Source organism: Silurus meridionalis, chromosome 9 (assembly GCF_014805685.1).
Source record: "Silurus meridionalis isolate SWU-2019-XX chromosome 9, ASM1480568v1, whole genome shotgun sequence".
NCBI lineage: Eukaryota > Metazoa > Chordata > Actinopteri > Siluriformes > Siluridae > Silurus > Silurus meridionalis.
This window is the reverse complement of record NC_060892.1, coordinates 6,094,168-6,111,106: the sequence shown is the minus strand read 5'-3', so window position 1 is coordinate 6,111,106 and position 16,939 is coordinate 6,094,168. Positions and strand designations below refer to the sequence as shown.

Genomic DNA, 16,939 nt, shown 5'->3' with positions numbered 1-16,939 from the left:
AAGCTCACTCCAAAATCTAGTGAAACATCTTCCCAGGGAAATGGGGACTCAGTATGGAATGAGATAAAAAAGCGCATATTATGATTAGGTGTCCATAAACTTTTGTTCATATAGTGTATTTTTAGTTGTATACATGTAACACAATATATTATGTAATTTAGAATATTATGGCTATTATACATTTGGTCACAGGTTTTTACAAATTTTAACAAAAATGAAAAAAAAGAAAGAAAAATATCCCCAGATATTTTTACATTAAAATGATTTCTTTTGTGCATAAACAAACCAACAAGCAATTAGATAAAGTTAATTTTAACAGGAAGGACTGTGATGTGACTCCACCTTTTTCATTATTGATTTTGTGTCTCCCAGGTGAAAACCATCTTCTGAATTTTACCAGCATTCGCACGATGGCCAAATATATTCTGATCACGTGGGAGCCGTTTTGGCCGCGTGACTTCAGAGACCTGCTGGGCTTCATGGTGCTTTATAAGGAAGCGTGAGTGTTGTACACGAGTTCATATCTAACAATACACAGCATACGTATAACTGTTTATATGAGCTGAACAGTGACTCTCTTTCTCTCTTTTTTCAGTCCATATCAAAACGTGACCGAGTACGATGGACAGGATGCTTGCGGTTCTAACAGCTGGGTGATTACGGACGTTGAGCCGCCTGAGAGGATGTCAGATGCGAAGCGTGACCCTGGCTGTCTCCTGATGCAGCTGAAGCCATGGACGCAGTACGCCATCATGGTGAAAACACAGCTGTCTGTATCTGACGATCAGCAGGTCCAAGGAGCCAAGAGCAAAATCATCTATGTCCGCACCAACGCCAGCCGTCAGTGGTCTTTTTTCTCTTCATTCACAAACATAAAAACATGTTCATGAAAAATAGAGTAGAATATTGCGGTTAACAGAAATGAATCTCACTTCAGATAATGGAAAAGTTCTTTGTCTTTTTTTAGTTCTGTTTGTTCTGAGTCAAATAATAAATGTAAAATGTATATATATTAAAGTTTAAAGTTATAAATGTTTATTTTTTTTAGAATTTAAAAATATTTTGACATTTTTTAAGGATATAATGTGTGTGAGACTAAAGTCAGAAAAAATAAAAGCAAAAAAAAAGTCAATTTTATGTTAAAAAAAAAAAAAATGTTGGTAGTTGGTTTGAAAGACGCAGATGTAGAGGACAGAGGGGGTTTGGAGAAAGATGATGCGACCCCTAATGAGCAGCCGAAAGACTGTCAAATCTTTTGCAATTGAAAAATGAATATTACAAAATGCTATTTGTTTTTTATTTGTCAAAAATAAGAAGTAATGGAAAAAAAAGTTAAGTGAATTCAGCTTGAGGCTGAAATCAGTCGTCTGACAAAGTAAAAATCAGTTTTTTTAATCATTACATAATCTTTAATTTAGTTATTTAGTTTTTAAACATTTAGTTTTTAGAATCAGTTTAATTACAGTGTGAATAGGACTACACTTAAATCTTGCCGTTTGTATTTTAACAAAAGTTTTTTTAAATGTTAGTGCTTTTGGTTTGTTTGTTTGTTTTACTTTTTGAACATGATGTAATTAAGGTGGTGTGTGTTTGTTTCAGGCCCCTCTGTGCCTCTGGACCCCATCTCCTCCTCTAACTCTTCATCTCAGATCACACTGAAGTGGAAACCTCCCACAGAGCCCAATGGGAACATCACGCACTACCGCGTGTCCTACCAGAAACAAGGGGAGGACCATGAACTCTACAAGTATGACTACTGCCAGAAAGGTGGGAACTCTGCTTTGTCTTTCTCAGAAGGTGTAAAATATCACCCGAGCGGCACATTACTGTACTGCCAGTTATGTTTTTCTCGTTGAAGCATCTAAGAGATTGATTTTTATGTTCCTGCAGGAATGAAGCTTCCGTCTCGCACTCCCACAAACCCGAACCCGGACGTCAATCTGAAATGGAATCAGACTGAAGATCAGAATCAGAACATGAAGTGTTGTAGCTGTCCCAAAACTGAGACGCAGCTGAAGAAGGAGGCAGAGGAGCGCGAGTTCCGTAAGACCTTCGAGAACTACATCCATAACGAAGTCTTCGAACCCAAGTAAGAACTTCTAACTGATAAGTGTGGTCAAGATTAATCAACTCGAATTCAACTCACACAAACCATCACACGAAAGACTGTGCATTTTTCACTAGTTCTGAAACACGTCATCATGGCTATTTTCTATTTTTTCTATAATTTTTCTATTATTCTTTTTTTTTTTTTTTTTTTTTTTAGATCACAACGTCGTCGTCGCTCGGTGGGCGTGGCAAACTCCACTCTGTCTCCCACTGTGACCCCGACCAATTATCTGGTGTCTCCTACTCCAAAGTCAGAAGAGAAGTTTGTTCTGAAGGTTGTGGGTAAAGAAACGATAGTTATCTCGAATCTGCACCACTTCACCAGCTACCAGATCGAGATCCAGGCGTGTAACCACCCGGAGGATCTGGAGTACTGCAGCGTCGCCACCTTTGTCAACGCCCGCACCATGCCTGAGGGTAACGTCACCTCCACCGGCATCAATCGTATCTGTCTGTATCTGTCCATTCTACACAGCATGTGGTTTTACTTGAGTTTACATGCACTTTAGATGTGTTAAATCCTAGTCCAAAAAAAATTTAATTGTTTGAGGGATGGAAAGATTCCCATTAGAGCATCAGCATAAAAGTTAACGGTGTGATGCATAGGCTACATTTTGGCATTTGTATTGAGTTTTTAACATATTTGCAACAATTAAAATTAATTTATTTAGATACAGTTATTAGTAGATGCGCTATAATGTTATAATTTAGAAAGTGAGCAATATTTATTGTCTACTCGCTGAACTGTTTCTCGATCGCTTTCTCTCAGCACCACTGCTAATACGTGAATATGACTTATCACAACACTACAGAGATCGAGGCGTGTCTTGAGAGTCACATAAAATACAGATTAACGTGGCAGAGGTAGAGCTGCATCTTCCTGGAGACAGAACAGGAAATGAACATCTGGTTTTATTTCATCTTTTTTTTTCCTCACTACAAAGGCTTGCTTGCGTTAGAAGTCAAAAGGCACAGATTGATGATTTGCTGTCTGTCTGATTGAAATATATAAAGTGAACTATCTGTATTATATTGAATTACATAGCATCATTTTGTTTCCAATGCATCGTATTGCATTGAATTGAATTGTGTTGAATCGATTCAAAATCAAATCGCACTGCATCGTAACAGGTGCCAATCGTTTAACATCACATCAGCAGCTGCTTCATATGTACCTTTAATGTATCGTGTCGTTGGCTACGCATCGAGATCCGAATCACATCGGCTTCAGTTATGAAGATGCACATCCCTAAAATGTTTAGAATGTTATTGAAGAATTGCATCATCACACATTAGGATCTAATTTTGTTAACTAAATAAACAGCTTTTTATATACAAGCGTTTCATTTACAAAATCTTAATGTGGGCTAGATCATAAGGTGTCTTTGCTTGTTTTTATGCAGCTAAAGCAGACGACATCGTGGGTCGTGTGACTCATGAGATTCTCCCCGAAGAACCAGAGTTTGTGTACGTTAAATGGCAGGAGCCCAAATCCCCAAACGGCATGATCATCTTGTACGAGGTCAACTACCATCGTCTGTCTGATAATGAGGTACAGTCCCCCATACACACACACACACACACACACACACACACACATTATTATTAGTTATTTTACATATGGCACTTTATCTTGAAATCTTACACAGTCTTTGTCTGTCTTTCCTTCTGTTTCTTTCTCTTGTTGTCCTTCACTTTCTGCTTTAAACACACTTTCTGTCTCGTTCTCTGTCCCTTCATCTGTCTCTTTCAGGAGCTACATCACTGCGTATCGAGGATCAGTTATTATAGAATCGGCGGTTGTAAATTGAGAGTTGGACATGCAGGGAATTACAGCGTCCGAATCCGTGCCACTTCACTGGCAGGAAACGGATCCTGGACCGAGCCGGTTTACTTCTACATGCCAGACAGTAAGACTTTCATTTATATTTTTCACTATTTTGAATTTATTGTTATTATAACTATCTTTATATCAGTCATGCGAATTCAGAACGCCTGTAATCTCTTTCAGGCTACATGAATTTGAAGATCATCATTGTCCCAGTGATTCTGCTCATTCTTTCAGTCATTATTGGAAGCACTGTCTGTTTTGTACTCAGGAAGAAGTGCGTACCATATACACACACACACACACACACTCTAATGTCTTCACATTCTGAAGTTGAGTTACTGACTACTGATTATTTAAACACTTATGCTGCAGGCAAACTGAAGGACCCACGGGCCCCTTAATCGCCTCATCGAATCCAGAGTATATCAGCGCAAACGATGGTGAGTCAACATGCTTTTATATATATTATATGTACCCCATACTGATCACCAGTATCAGACTCCTGGGTATTTTAGACCATGTCTTGACTAACAATATTTTTAAGTTACGATGGTGTCATCAGAACGCATCTCCATCGTATCTCGGGGACTATCTGTTTATATTGTTCCTAATCTTGAGTTCGTGTTGGCTCAAAAACTGTTAAAAGCATCACTACCTTCTTTTATGTCTATTATGTGCATCATGTGCAGTGTATATTCCCGATGACTGGGAGGTGGCACGCGAGAAGATCACACTGCTGCGCGAGCTTGGCCAGGGCTCCTTCGGCATGGTGTACGAGGGCAACGCCAAAGACATCGTCAAAGGAGAATCGGAGACAAAAGTCGCAGTCAAAACCGTCAACGAGTCTGCAAGCCTTCGCGAGAGGATCGAGTTCCTCAACGAAGCCTCCGTCATGAAGGCATTCAGCTGCCACCATGTGGTGAGTAGGATTAAACACAGTGCTGAAAACCTTCAACCCATGTAATGAATTATTATGTGTATCTAGTCTGATATTGTGCAGGAGCTCAGCTAGGAAAAAACATGACTTACACAAATAAAAAAATGAAAATAATATGCAGAACTTGTTAACTGAACTGTGTTAAAATATTAATACAGAAACCTTGATGCATAGTAATTTTGCTATTGTTAATTTGCTATTGTATAATATTTTGATGTTTCCTGGAAAGATTTTTTTGTTCTGTATTTTAGTTCTGTTGCACACACACCCTTTTTTACCCCAGAAAAATAATTTGAAGGGAAAAAAAAAATCCAATTAAGAAGAAAATAATATTGACAACAACATTATTAACAAAATAAAAAAAGGACAAAATAACATAATTTAAGATAAAAATAAGAAAATAAAAGTATTAAGGACAAAATAAAATTTATATCGATGGCTAAATTTATTAAAATGTTTAAAATAAAAATGAAAAGCAAAAATTTTAAATAAAGGACAATAAAAATCTACAATGAAATAAAAACAACACTAGACAAAAATTAAGAGCAAAATAAAATGTTAAAAATAAAATATTACAAAATATACATTTTAAAATAAACAAGAAATTGTGCAAATGAAGAACATTAAGGTGCTACATACAGGATATTTTTTCTTTTCTCTCATCTTTATCTGAGCTTTTATTTTTATTTAAATAATTACATTCAGCTTACTAAATCGTTGTTTTTCTATAGCACACGAATACAGAGCTTTATCCTGCTGATACGGAGCATACACACTGTGATGTTAGGGAGTCAGGAATCCCCAACCTGCACCTGCGGTGTTGTTACATGGGGCTGCCACTAGTGGGACTCTCCTTTTTACTTCCGAGACAGCAAAAGATATGGCTGAGCACGTTCAATATGTAATGAAAGTTTTCTTCATTGTCATAATTCATGTAGAGGAACATGGATCTGTTCTCTGAACAAAAAGCAAAAGAAATGGTCCCCCCTGAGAGCAGGATACTTTTATATAGAAGAGACTGTTAAAATATATGTGTCTCCTTTCAGGAAACGTTTAAAGATCGATTTAATGAGGAATTATTTACACTGTGTGTGTGTGTGTGTGTGTGTAGGTGCGTCTGCTGGGCGTTGTGTCAAAAGGACAGCCAACTTTGGTGGTGATGGAACTGATGACCCACGGAGATCTGAAGAGTTACTTGCGCTGTCTCAGACCTGATTCTGAGGTACATACACACAAACACATTTACAAACAAAAACGCACACAAACACAGATAAACACTCGAATATTTAAAAAAGGCCACAAAAATGGGTGCAGACACACTACTTTCAAATGCACACACACAGGAACTAGCTTGTTTATACACGAGCATGCACATATCCCCACACAGACAGAACAACACATGGACACACACATATGCACATATTTGTGTTAAAGGCACTATACAAATAAAATGTTTTAGAAAATAAAATTTGTACACAATAGATTTCTCTCACACACACACACTCATAGTCATACAAAAAGAAACACACATACTTACACACAAACAAAAACTAATGCACATAAAGGCATACCCACAGACACACACACTTTTCCCAGTGATTGGGATGCTGTATTTATGCCCACTGTCCATGTGAATTTCTGAGATTGCATGTGTGTATTCTTATTCCGTTCCCGTGTAGAATAATCCCGGCCGTCTTCCTCCGACGCTCAGCGACATGATCCAGATGGCCGCAGAGATCGCAGATGGCATGGCCTACCTGAATGCAAAGAAGTTTGTGCACAGAGACCTCGCAGCTCGTAACTGCATGGTGGCCGAGGACCTCACTGTGAAGATCGGAGGTACAGCAGAGAACATCGTTAACATCTTCGGAAACGAGGGTTCTATTAGACAGGCTAACCCTAGCTAGCAGTAGCATGAGGAATTTAACTCAAAGGTATTTTTAATAAATGGTAATTTTTCGCAGATTTCGGAATGACCCGGGACATTTATGAGACGGATTATTATCGTAAAGGAGGAAAAGGCCTGCTGCCAGTCAGATGGATGGCTCCTGAATCGCTGAAGGATGGCGTGTTCACTGCTCACTCTGACTGCTGGTGTGTTTATTTACAGGAGTAACAAACAATTTATAAAAATATACTGACGACCTGCAGTGCCACTGTCAAGGCTGTAACACAGAAATAAAAAAGAAATCTAATAAGAAATGATATATTTTTACATTTCTGTGTGCGTGTTTTGTTTTATTGTTTTTTTTTTCTTCAGGTCATTTGGCGTGGTCCTTTGGGAAATCAGTACATTAGCCGAGCAACCATATCAGGGACTCTCCAATGAGCAGGTGCTCAAATTCGTCATGGATGGAGGATATCTGGATCGTCCTGAGAACTGTGCTGAGAGGATGTAGGTTCAAAAGCAATGCAAGATACCCCTGATCTGAGATCTAGCAAAGCTCCACCTAGCAAACACTAATACTGATCCAGGCTCCACCGATCAAACCCTAACACTGATCCAAGCTCCACCCATCAAACCCATATACTGATCTAAGCTTTACTCATTAAACCATAACACTGATCTCAGCTCCACCCATCAAACCCTAACACTAAACCAAGCTCCACCCATCAAACCCATATACTATTCCTTTGCTTCACCCATCAAACCATTACACTGATTCAATCTTCACCCATTAAACCATAAAACTGATCCAAGCTCTACCCACCAAGCCCCCAGCAACGTACTAGCTCTAAGGAAAGCTGACTGTGGCCTCATGTTGAATCGCATCGCCTGCATTGGGGCACTAGAAAACACGGGACAGAATTCAGTCGACAGGTGTAACTAGCGTGTACGTTCTGTGCTTGCGTAAGAGAACATTACTCTCCCATACCAGCAGGTGGCAGTAGTTTGTATTCGCCATTCAAAAGGGATACTGGAAGAGCTAGAACTGTAAATATATAAAGCAATCAGCATTTACATCTTCCGCGATAATGTCTAATGGATTCGTGCAGCTTTTTTTGATAATGTCTGTTTAGCCCTTTGTCGTCGTCTTGCGGATGAAGAAAGGATGAAACATATAAAGAGAAACCACACTAAATGGGTGAAATCGTGGATACTACAGTGACATGCACAAGGGGCTCTATTGTGCTCTTCCGCCGATTTAACGTGTAGAATCGTCCAAAAAACAGCTGACACTGTCCGACTAAAGCCAACAGTGTGAAACACACTGAAAAATCTAAAAAAGACACTCAAAAACAACCTGATATTGCCCAAAAGCTAACTGTCGGCTTGGTGTGTCCCAGGCTTTACCAACACGGATCCAAGCTCCACCCATCAAACGCTAACACTGATCCAAGCTCCACCCATTAATCCCTAATACTGATCCAAGCTCCACCCATCAACCACTAACACTGATCCAAGCTCCACCCATTAAACACTAAACAACACTGATCCAAGCTCCACCCATCAAACCCTATTATTAAATCAAGCACCAATCAAACACCAACAACCACAGAGAATGATGTTTGTGAGAATGTGTGTATTTTCTCTCTCTCTCTCTCTCTCTTAGGCACAACCTAATGCAGATGTGCTGGCAGTACAACCCAAAGATGCGTCCCACCTTCACCGAGATCATTGAGATGCTAAAAGATGACATTCACCCTTCCTTCCAGGAGCTCTCGTTCTTTTATAGCGAGGAAAACAAACCTCCTGAAAGCGAGGAGTTCGACATGGACTTTGAAAACATGGAAAGCATCCCGCTCGACCCATCCTCGTACAACCAGAGGGAGGAAGGGAGCTTCAGCCGAGACAGCGGCCCCTACGACGAGCATGTGCCCTACACACATATGAACGGGGGCAAGAAAAATGGCCGAATCCTCTCGCTGCCTCGCTCCAGCCCTTCATAACATTTCCTCATCACGCTGCTCTGTTTTTCTTGATTCTTTTTTTTGTTGTTTTTAATGGTAATATTTTTTCAGAGGCCCTTAAAAACAGATCTCAGGTCTTTTTTTTATTATTATTTTTGGACTTTTTCCTGCTGTGGCGACATTGCAAAAACTTCTTTTCATCCAAATCGCAGTTCGCTAATGTCTCTTCATTTTGCCAAGTTTCCTGGTCGATGGAGAAATAATAAAAAAAAAACTGTGAATATGAACCTCTGGAAACCAGAAGGCTGCTTCAGCGAAACCTCTTTTCCCTCTCAACCTTTATTACATCTTGCTTTTTTATTTCTTTTTTAAATAATGAGTGGCCTTTATCGAGTGGCCTACAAAACAAAGAGAATCCGATTCCTCCAAACAATGACTTTTTAAGACTCGGAGGATATGGACGAGGGATGAAACGAAATCTTCTAAGAACAAACAACGTCTTTTTGAGCAAAGGAGGATTTTACTTGGGGGAGGATCTTGGATCCTTTTTCCCCCCTTTTTTTCTCGCCGATCCTCTTTGATGTTTGGTGAATGCGTTTTTAATTTATTGTTTTTTCTCCTCCACTTTCTTAGTTTTTGCTCATATCCTTTTTTTTATGACTGAAGGATATTTAAAACAGTTAAGGATTGGACAGGGGCGTCTCCTCAAGACTGACCAAACAGCTGCTGCTTTGAAATCTAATGGGTATAAATATATAATATATACGATATATAGAATATTGATGGGATGTCAATATTATATATATAATAGAGGCAACATTTGAGAATTTTGTACATAGTTCAGTTTTTTTTTATGTTTTCAACAGATATCATATTTTTCAATGAGTGTCTTTTTATTTAAAAGGTTCTTACCCTTTACACAGAATCACACACTACTCAACACTCACACAGGAAAATGCCTGTCATTAGTAACATGACGTCTAGGGGGCGCTAATTACAGCAAGATAGACGGCGAGACCACAGATTGTAAAACCCCGTATTTTAGCCAATATCTGTTGCTATTATTGGTTTGTTTTTGACTCGCTGCGTTTTAGGGTTTTGTTTAATATTTCAGCTGATAGCAGAGAATCACTTCAGGGTTTTAACCGAACCTACAGAAAATCTCTGAAAGAAACATTTCCTGTCAAATTATAAATGTCAGCAACAAGATGGCAGCATCGGAAGAGCACTACACCCAAAATCGCTAAATAGTCCTTTACCTGAGGTACAAAATGCTTCGGAACACATTGCTAGCTAGCTAAAGGTTTAGCAGATGAGCTACTAGCCACTGTGAAACAAACAACAACAGTACACTTTTGTGGGCTACACAATAATATCACACCTCACATCATTGTTTTTATTGTCTTCACTTTGTCCATATGCCAACTTATTACCTCAGATACAATTTTCTTTTATTGTTTTAGTGTCAAACAAATGGGTACCGATTAGTAATAATGATTAGCCTGTGCAGTGACGTTTTTGAGGACTGTAAAGGTCACGAGGCTTGATGTAGAAGCATGAGATTAGGTGAAATCATACAGCAGTCATCAAGACATTCCAGTGAGCTTTTCAGATTTCTCAATTCAACTAAGGAAAATGGGGAAGGGAAATCTCCATTGTGTTTTGGATTGGCCAAAAAAAACAGGAAGAATGGTGGACATTAGAAGAAGTGGTGTCTGATCACCTCGGGTTCCACGAAATTAAACCCAACATTTGGACCGAGACTAGATGAATGAGAAGAGACTGCTATTAGTTTTCAGTAACCGACGTTGTAAAGTCATGTTCAGAAGATTTTAGGATTGCATTTCTATAGTTTGTGTCGGTGGACGTGTCTTTATTCATGGTTAAGCAGGTGATACAGGATCGGTGCGTGTAAAGAGCGGCTTTTCGATGATGAATATAACCTAGCAGGATATTAAACTACAATTTAGCATTGCTGTTCATTCTTCTCAATTCCATAAATACTAACATGGCTGAAAAAACCACTGGAGTATCCAGAAGTTGACTTTTGTGCCTTTCTTTAACTTCCACAGATGTTAACACGGCTGACAAATGACACCCAGAAATACTAAAATAGGCAACTAGATTATTAAACTCTAGGGTTTAACTTTGATTAAATGGCACCACGGTGAACGATTAGCAAAGCGCTAATCTGTACTGTGAAGTCAGAACGAACTTTACTATCGATTCAGTCAAAAATAGTTAGCGCAATGACACCAGCGAAGTTAGCATTATTGTTTGAAATGTATACTTTTCTAGATAAAAAATAGCTGGAGTGTATAAATTCCCAAAGTCAGAATTAGCATTTCGGTTCAGGAAGTGTTGACTTCCAGAACTAATGAGGCAAATGGATGCTATGAAAGCATTAAAACCCTGGAGTTAGCGTTACCTTTTACCAAAAAAATAAGATGCTAAGCTTAGCCGAGGCGTTTTGAATGCAGGTGTTCAGATATTTATAGTTATTGCTAATGTTTTGAATCATATAAATCTCCTCACTGCTTTTTTAAACTCTGCTCATGAAGGTGTGTGGAAATCTTAAACAAGACGACATATCGCTGATGTTTCACATATATTTATTTTTATTATCACTAACCCAAGGTACATCTTAGTTCAGAAAAGTAAAGAGAAGCAGGTATTACGGCTCAACAGTCAAAATCAGTTTAGTAATGACGTTGATTCTATTTTTTGGACACAGTCTACCTCAGTCATTTACAGAATATAGTCAGGCGGAGGATGTCCCTCTCTTTCTCGCTTTTTCTCTATCTTTCGCTCGCTCTCTCTCTCTCTCTCTCTCTCTGAACTGTTATTCAGTTAACAAGTTGAAGTTCGATTAATGTCCATAACCAGAGTTACTAATTTTTTATTAGCATTAATTTATCTTTTTTTGTTTTTGTTTTTTCCTGTAGGAAAAAAATATTGTTTCAACTGATCACATCACAATATGTTTCATTAGAAAGCCACTGAAATGGGATGTAATTGAAATATAAAAAAATACACATATATTCACACCAGGACACGACAAAGTTCCTGGGATGGTTGACGCTTGGTATTTACATGAACCTGTTACTGTAAGACAGGGTCTCTAGACGAGAGTACACTTTAGATTGAGCGCCCCCTGTTGAAGTTTAGTTTGTGTGTTTTTGGGTGTATGTGATTACCATTAATTAGTGTTTCATCACTTTCTTGCACTGGGTAAAGAACAGAAAAGTCGGTTTACTCCAAACTTGTGTAGGACGTAAATCTGGATTAGCATAAAAAGACTGGGTGCACTAGCTGTGTACAATCGTCAACAGTCTCTGCTATTTTCTTCCAAGATATTTTGTATGTCTCTTTATTTGTTAAATGAGAGGTTGGACATGGGAATGAGTGGAACATCTTTCATCTTTCCAGATGGTCCACTAGATTTTGGAGTGTGCTTGTGGAGATTTGTGTTAGTAAAGTCAGGTACTGATGGTAGATGTGGTGAGGAGGCCCGGGGTGAGGTCAGCGTTGCATTTCACAAAAGGTGTTAAATAGGGTTGGGGTGAGGGCTCTATAGCAGAAGATCTTCCACTCCTTTGCTTTGTGCACAGGACCATTGTCTTGCTGGTTTGGGTCTCCTAGTTCAAGTGAATAGAAAATTACCAGCGCATCCAATTGTCTCCCTCATACTTTTGTGGTAGCAGATTAGTGAAGAAACACAAATTTTTGGAAGTCAGGTGTCCCAATACTTTTGTCCATATAGTATATAAATTGGCTTTTATGTGAATATGGAGTGAAATAAACTTCTGTTCTTTTCACAGTTAAGAGCAACATTTAGAAACGTCTTGTCAGTGGTAATCACACACACACACTACACGTGATGGATAGTGAGCATGTTGAATACTTTAAAGGTTTTCCTTTCATTAAATGGGGAAAAAAAGGAGACGTTACATTCAGTATCACAGAAACCTCAAACAATACCAGTCAGTTTCTTCACACATGGAGTTTTATTGACATATTTTTTTACAAAAAAAAAAAAGATTGTGGAGGTCTGTCACAGGACACGGAAAAATCCAGCAAAAGCTTTTTTACGCTTTTGGTTTGTTCTGCTCATGTCGAATAATTTCTCTTGTTTTGGACAAAAATATCTAAATCCCCTGTTCATGTCCTGATAAAAAAAAAGTTTTCCTTCTAGTATCAACTGAATGTGTTTCCTGTTAAATTTTTTATTATTATTTTTTTGTCTGTTGTCAATGAATTTTTCCTGACTGTGAAAATGGAGAGTTATTGCTAGCATTGTTCATGGCTTCGGGGGAGATGGACACTACACGACTTCCCTTGTGCATGGGTTAGCTCTTCTAGGACAATCCTGTGTGCCAAAAAAGTACTTTTTTTTTTTTTCCATGTATCCTTTTTTTTTTTTTTTTTTCTTCCTTTTTTTTTTTTTTTTTTTTTTTTTTTTTTTTCCAAAACTCGGCTATCGATGAATTCTCAGGAAGGCTTGGACATGGGAGGCTCGGCTCGCTCCTCCCTCAGCCTCTTGAACGTGCTACAAATTCGTCATGCTCTTTCGATTATTTTATTTTCTCCGGCGGATTTTAGAGACGTGAGTGAAGCGTATATGGCGCACCGTGTAGCCTAAAGGCCCTTACCCACAGTGCCTTGCACAGACTTCAAACCAAACCCAGCCATCAGAATCCCCTGGATTTGGAGCTTGAAACGTCAATCCCAGACGGAGAGAAGAGTCTTGTTTTGGACACTTCCTGTAGTATTGACTCACATCAGTGGGGTTTTAAATGCATAGTCTGAGTAAAAGGTGAACTTTTAAAGGGGATAAAGCTTTTTTTTTCTTTTTTCTTCCATCCCCCTTCTGCTTGGCTCACTATAACTCTATGGGTATATGTGAATGATGTTCATGTTTTCTTTTTTGTTTTTCCTTGTGTTTTATTTTTAAAAGCTGAACTTGTCTCTGCTTGGAGTTGCTGTGGCTTTTTTTTTTTCTTTTAACGCAGCAAAGTGATAATTTTCCTCATCAACTGTCTCTCAGTCCCTGATCTATCTCCAGAATATGATCCCGGTGTGAAAGAACCCACCAATAGTCGCAATTGCAACTATTTAAAAAATATATATATATATATATATATATATATATATATATATATATATATATATATATATATATATATATAAAAAACATGATGGAAAAATGTCATACTGTAGATGCAGCAGTTTCCCCGCAAACACACAGCACTTAATTTCATATTTCAGATCATTTTTTGTTTCCCCATTAGAGAAAGAAGCTGACAGTGTGACAGGCTGAAGACAAGACATTGTATGTATTTTATTGTTCTTACAAAAATGAAAAAAAAAGAGAGAGAGAAAAAAAAGTATTACATTATTAGAGAGGTTCATTTCTATTTTTTTAGCCAAAAAAAAAAAACCCCAAAAAAAAACAGGGAGGGGCAAAACTTCAAGAACTACTTTTCTGACTGTAAACTTTTTTGCTATTCTTGTACATTATCAAAATGAAATTTGCATTACAAAGTGTATATAGTTTTTTTTCCAAGAGGAAAGAAAAGGAAAAAAAAAAAAGGCGGGGCGTTCTTTTTGGTCACCGCATTTTGGGCGTTTCTTATTTTTTTCGTACAGCCGCTCGTTCGCCGTCCTAGCATCATCACTGTCCGTTTCTGAGCGTTTTTTTATATTGCAGATCACCTTTGTATGTCTGTGTGTCTGTTTTTGTGCTTTGTACGATTTGGAATTCTCTCTGTGGTGATGTGGGAAAACTGAACAAGGATGGTGGAGGTTCTTTAAGGTCGCATTTGACTTGAATTTTTTTCCTCCCAAAAAAGCTTAAATAATAAACCAATGGTTCAGTGAGAAAATTTATACCCAGCTGCTTTTGGTTAAGGGGCTGATAAAGCGAACAAGTAAAACATTTCACTTGTGAAAGTGTAGTCTAGGATCAGGAGCTAAAACTCGTGTAGCAGTACACTGGAACATTAACGGTGCTGCCATTTTTTGTTTTTGGTGTCATTTAATGTCGCTTCATTCCTTAAGCTCTGCCCATGAAAACATTTACTTATAATGTGGAACTTGAATGATGTGTTAACTTACAGCAGTTTGGTGCAACGTCCATCGTTAATTTTGTGGGCAAGGCCTAAGGAGTGAGGCAACAGTAAATTACTCTGGAGCGTTACCGTCGCAGCCATGTTTTGTTTTTGTCATTTGGTATCACTTTACTTATTAGGACCTGCCATCAATTTGAAAGATGGTGTTTCACATGAATCAAAATGTCTAAACTTTGGAAGTTAGGGGAGTTTTAGGGAGTTGGTAGCTCAGTTGTTAAGGCTCTGGGTTACTAATTGGATGGTCGGTCGTTCAATCCCTATATATCGCCAAACTACCACTTTTGGGGCCCTTAAGCAAGACACTTAACCCTCATTGCTGACCCTGTACTCTGACCCCAGCTTCCAAACTTCACTCAGATATGCAAAAGAAATGTGGGATCAATAAATGATTCTAGAATGAAAAAAATTATAAATAAGCAAAAAAGTACAGACAAATGTACATTTAAACGGTAACTGTTTCATGGTTAATAAGATGATGGATTTCTCTTCAAATCCCAGGACCATCCGCTGAGCCCCTGAGCAAGTCCCTTAACCCTTACCTGCTCAGATCTATAAATGGGATCAAGTTTCTCCTGGATAAGGGCATCAGCCATATGTAAATTATAAATATACCCAACTGTTGCTCCTGTTTTGTAAAAATGAGGTATGAAGATTAATTCCTGAACTTGTATTGATTGAAAGTGTCTCGGGTGAGACGTCCATTACTTGTTCGCTTGTTAATTTCGATGCAAACGAATACCCAATTTTATATCATCAAACCTAATTTTTCTGTACGAGAAACCTTTTTCCACTTCTTAATTTTTCCTGTCATTTCCTGGCCGTGTGTCATCAGACACACTGATATGTGTGAAACGGTATTCGGTGAGGCCACCCCACACACACGCACACACACGCACACAAACACGAGACGGATCCTCGGCCGTGCCATCAACCTTGCATTGCTTACACACTCCTGTGTGTCTATGTGTGTATATAAAACCACAATCACAAGCTCCATAGCGGAAAGAAAAGCAACTGTATCGGATCAAAAAGTGCCATGATTAGCCGAAAGTCCCGCTTTATTACTTTTATTTTGTTGCTGTTGTTTTTTCTTCCTCACTGAGAGCCAAGCAGTGATATGTACAGAAAAAAATGTTGAATGATATGGAAAAAAAATCTTGCTGTGTGTAAATTATTCAACGATTAACTGTTTATATAAAAGATTATGAATAAAAAAACTTATTGGAGAAAAACTGTCTTTGCTACAGGCCCTCTCTACAGAGAACTCTTTTCTCTGTTCTTTCTTCTGCTTTCTCTGATCCTCTCTTTTCTCTTCTCTCCTCCCCTCTCGCCTCCTTTCTCCTCAGCCACACAACCCCCCCCCCCCCCCCAACCCTATCTCATAAATCTATATTACATTCACAATTGAAGAAAATAAACATCTCAAATGTTTTATCTGAGAATATACAGTGAGGAAAATAAGTATTTGAACACCCTGCTATTTTGCAAGTTCTCCCACTTAGAAATCACGGAGGGGTCTGAAATTGTCATCGAGGTGCATGTCCACTGTGAGAGACATAATCTAAAAAAAAAAATCCAGAAATCACAATATATGATTTTTTAACTATTTATTTGTATGATACAGCTGCAAATAAGTATTTGAACACCTAAGAAAGTCAATGTTAATATTTGGTACAGTAGCCTTTGTTTGCAATTACAGAGGTCAAACGTTTCCTGTAGTTTTTCACCAGGTTTGCACACACTGCAGGAGGGATTTTGGCCCACCTCCACACAGATCTTCTCTAGATCAGTCAGGTTTCTGGCCTGTCGCTGAGAAACACGGAGTTTGAGCTCCTCCAAAGATTCTCTATTGGGTTTAGGTCTGGAGACTGGCTAGGCCACGCCAGAACCTTGATATGCTTATTACAGAGCCACTCCTTGGTTATCCTGGCTGTGTGCTTCAGGTCATTGTCATGTTGGAAGACCCAGCCTCGACCCATCTTCAATGCTCTAACTGAGGGAAGGAGGTTGTTCCCCAAAATCTCGCAATACATGGCCCCGGTCATCCTCTCCTTAATACAGTGCAGTTGCCCTGTCCCA

At 38.6% G+C, this 16,939-nt stretch overlaps 1 protein-coding gene across 1 annotated transcript in view; it reads left to right on the top strand.

The window, feature by feature from the left end:
• Nucleotides 1–16,092, top strand: part of insrb (insulin receptor b) — a 90,168-nt gene extending 74,076 nt beyond the window's left edge. The window contains exons 7-21 of the mRNA XM_046857519.1: nt 373–499; nt 596–840; nt 1,600–1,767; nt 1,891–2,089; nt 2,267–2,526; nt 3,513–3,661; nt 3,863–4,019; nt 4,121–4,214; nt 4,313–4,380; nt 4,630–4,859; nt 5,989–6,099; nt 6,557–6,716; nt 6,842–6,971; nt 7,138–7,272; nt 8,432–16,092. Of these exons, the coding sequence (XP_046713475.1) occupies nt 373–499; nt 596–840; nt 1,600–1,767; nt 1,891–2,089; nt 2,267–2,526; nt 3,513–3,661; nt 3,863–4,019; nt 4,121–4,214; nt 4,313–4,380; nt 4,630–4,859; nt 5,989–6,099; nt 6,557–6,716; nt 6,842–6,971; nt 7,138–7,272; nt 8,432–8,768 (2,570 nt within the window). The 3' untranslated portion in view covers nt 8,769–16,092. The remainder of the gene's footprint in view (nt 1–372; nt 500–595; nt 841–1,599; nt 1,768–1,890; nt 2,090–2,266; nt 2,527–3,512; nt 3,662–3,862; nt 4,020–4,120; nt 4,215–4,312; nt 4,381–4,629; nt 4,860–5,988; nt 6,100–6,556; nt 6,717–6,841; nt 6,972–7,137; nt 7,273–8,431) is intronic.
• The last annotated feature ends 847 nt before the right edge of the window (nt 16,093–16,939 follow it).